At 38.9% G+C, this 3431-nt stretch overlaps 1 protein-coding gene across 1 annotated transcript; it reads right to left on the bottom strand.

The window, feature by feature from the left end:
- Positions 1-974: 974 nt before the first annotated feature.
- On the bottom strand, positions 975-3024 carry LOC124285867 (neuronal acetylcholine receptor subunit beta-4-like). The gene has a single exon (XM_046722146.1). The coding sequence runs from the start codon at positions 2839-2841 to the stop codon at positions 1612-1614; it is 1230 nt and encodes a 409-aa protein (XP_046578102.1). The 5' UTR covers positions 2842-3024; the 3' UTR covers positions 975-1611.
- Between the last annotated feature and the right edge of the window lie 407 nt (positions 3025-3431).

Raw genomic sequence — 3431 nt, 5'->3', positions numbered from 1 at the left:
AATTACTTTTTGAAACTGAGACACCATGCAATCACGCATTATTTCATCACACATCCCCAGAGAAAAGTAAACGATGTATTTTGTACAAATGGCCGCTACGAGTCCAGAACTCCAAACATCGGAATTCTGTGTTTTGTGTGCCATGACTTCACAGCAGGTGATAGGGTGGCGGCACAAGTTGAGCCATGCTGACTTTAACAATGCACTTTCTATTTTGCTGAATACAAATAGTATTGAAGAATTTTCTAATTGCCTAATTGGTGGGTATACGAAAAGAGGTGTTGCTGAAAACATACTTTCTGTCGTGTCAATGTGTCAGCAAAATCATGGTCTAACGTAGTTTCGAGGCCGATGGGCGAACCAGCTGATTGCATGTTATCAGAAACAAATGTGTTAACCCCATGTGATTCAATTCAAGTGTGTCAACTGCACATGCCCAACTCAATTCAGGGTCTAAAATCGTCGTATTTACTTCTTACAACTGCAAATGTATCTCTATAATATAGTGAGAAAGGGATATTCCGGAGACAGGGTTGACCATCCAAAGGATACTAAACGGGCTTAACGTCAAGCACTCAGACATATGAACAACTGTGACGATCAAATGAAGTTTAGTGTTGAACATTAGAAATCAAAGGAATCAGGATAAAACATATTCTGTTCATACGAACACAAATGAATTTACTCCATTAATGCAACTGACCCTTTCCGTGTCTTACGCAACCTTTACTTGTCTTTTCCCATACTTTGCCATTACGAAATTCACTCACAACTGCTTATGCATTGTTTACAGCATTGTTGACAATGTGTGTAATCGTGGTGTGTGTGTGTGTGTGTGTGTGCGTGCGTGTGCGCGCGCATATGTATTACAATATAAATGTATACTTACTTACACTCGTGGTTGTCAGTGTATGCAACAGATGGATCTTCAATTGATAACCACACACTGGATATTGATATATATTAACATCTTATGGATTCACTCATATATTACACTCATAACACTGGACACCTATTTAGGCATCTTCCATTTCTTAAATCAACATACGTTGCATAAAACCCAATAACCCACCAGCTTATCAACGTACCTAGTGTTTACATATGTTAGCGCTCAAACCATATAGCTAGCTTTATAGTCATTTTGGACAGTATTCCCACATCATACTGATAGTTTCTATTACATAACTGAAATACTGCTTCTCCTGTTACATCAAAACAAGTGCGTGAACTGAAAAAGGATACATCTTCATTGTGAATATTTTATCATTCTCAATTGCAACGAATCTTTGACACTATACACAACATGTAAGTAGGCCAAAATGTCATTACTGACATTAGATGTAGATACACTACGTGTTACATGTACAGTTGCATGCCGTGATTATTAAGAAATTGCTTGCCTAAATTTTAAATGATCAACTGTACACTTGCAGATAGCAACGTGAAAAACGCCCAGAGACACTATCACTGTCTCATCATTTTTATGGCACATGGAACCATTAATTCAACATTATAGCTTAGCAGCCAATCGTCACACCTGCAGATACCAACATGAAAAATCCAAAGAAAAAAGTATTAATGTGTCTCATAATGTTTATGGCCCATTGCACACTAATTTAACATCATAGTTACACAGCCAATCGTCACTCCTGCAGACAGCAATATGAAGAAACCAAAGAAAAAAATATCAATGTGTCTCATAATTTTCAAGGCCCACTGACCCACCGTACGCTCTGAAATTATCTCTTTCTCAGGTATTGTGTCCATATTCATTTCGGCAGGTTCAGTTTTGTTTGTCCTTTTGACTATTGTTTCCTTTCTTAAATGACCCATTTCTTTTTCCTTCCTGGCTTTGTAATGTATGTTCAAAATGAGGATGTTGCAGATGATGGATAAGGCTCCCAGGGCAAGATGAAGGACAACAAACAGAGCAATGATAGGGATGCTCTCTGAGTTGTTGGGGGTAATGTCACCGATGTAACTGAGGAACACTGTCAGAGATAGCATGGTGGTCACGGACATGGATACTTTCTCTCCAGACTCAGGTGGAACGATGAACACAAAACTGTTCAAAATGGATAAGATGATAGCCGGGATGATTATTTTGAGGACATAGAAAGCACTATAACGTTTCAGCTTAAAAACGAAGGTTATACTCCCCTGTGCACCGTCGACATTTTGGAAAACAAAATCTGTTTCAAGGATTGATATGTTTGACAATATCCATTCAGAGTTCGACTTGAAAAAATCCATATTAATGGAATCATCTGTGGTCACAAGTCTTACAACATCATTGAAATACATCCATGAGGTGATATTTAAAAAGCATTCCTGAGAATCAAATGGAAATGTTACAACATCAATTTCACAGACAGTTTTGTAAATATTTCCTGGTGACCACTCAACTTCTCCGCTGGAATGAACCAGAACAAAATCCTGACCAGATCCCAAGATACTAAGACCTGCGACAGAATTTTCGGTAATGATATCCGGAATCCATATCATATTTTGCTTTACATACATTTTGTCGATTCCGCCATAATTGCTAGCATTCCACGTTAATCTCGTATCCGTCCACCACAGGTCGATCCACCCACTTGAGGTAAGAACTTGTTCCCTTTCATCCAGTCCAACGATAAACTGAGGGTAAAAGATGACATTGACGGACACATTCCTTCCAATTTGCGGATCACATTTGGAGAACATTGAACGCTTTTCGATGACATCATTGATCAGGTTCAACTCATCAGCTATGTCTAAATTTACAACGCAATGGCACAGACTGGTCATCAAGAACACAAAGAAAGACAGTTGGGAGTACATTTGGAAAAAATAGTTCATTTCCAAATGAAGTCGACAAGAGACTGTTAGGCATCTGAACTGTAGTTACCTAATCTTTATGTTTGAGGTTCATCGGTACATACTACTCGATAATGTCATTACACTTGATTCGCCTTTCATTATCGACCCAATCGCAATGTATGGGAAAAGGCTTGGAGCCAGATAATGTCTGGCCAAGGGATTGTATCACCCCACGACCAACAGGAACAACCACACTATTTATCGACTGATGTGCAGCTCAAACAATTCATTAGTTTTACCTTGCTGTGTAATGAAATAAAACGTCACATATGTACTTGTTACGACCGGGGTGTTCAATACCAGGATGAACCATTAACAGCTGAAGACCTTAACTGATACAGCCCCTTGGAATGCAAATGTTTGATGTTATCCATTGTTGCAGACCGATCTATGTTGCTTACTGGAAATGTATTTTTTCTGTTTTCTTTCTTTTGTTTGTTTGTTGTTTGACACATCACCCGGCAATATTCCAGCTATATACCGGTCAGTTTATACTTGAGTCAGGACCAGATCAACAGCATGAGCACCGCAATTGGGATATAAACGCGTCAACAAGTCAGCGATCCTGT

The sequence above is a fragment of the Haliotis rubra genome, unplaced genomic scaffold (assembly GCF_003918875.1).
Source record: "Haliotis rubra isolate DU_JTF1 unplaced genomic scaffold, ASM391887v1 Scf37, whole genome shotgun sequence".
In the NCBI taxonomy this organism is placed as follows: Eukaryota; Metazoa; Mollusca; class Gastropoda; order Lepetellida; family Haliotidae; genus Haliotis; species Haliotis rubra.
Note: the sequence above shows the minus strand (reverse complement) of the source record. Positions and strands in the feature narration are given on the sequence as shown.

What these genes read in the sequence shown, in the direction of transcription:
- LOC124285867 (XM_046722146.1), bottom strand. Translation starts at nt 2,841, where the DNA reads ATGAACTATTTTTTCCAAATGTACTCCCAACTGTCTTTCTTTGTGTTC.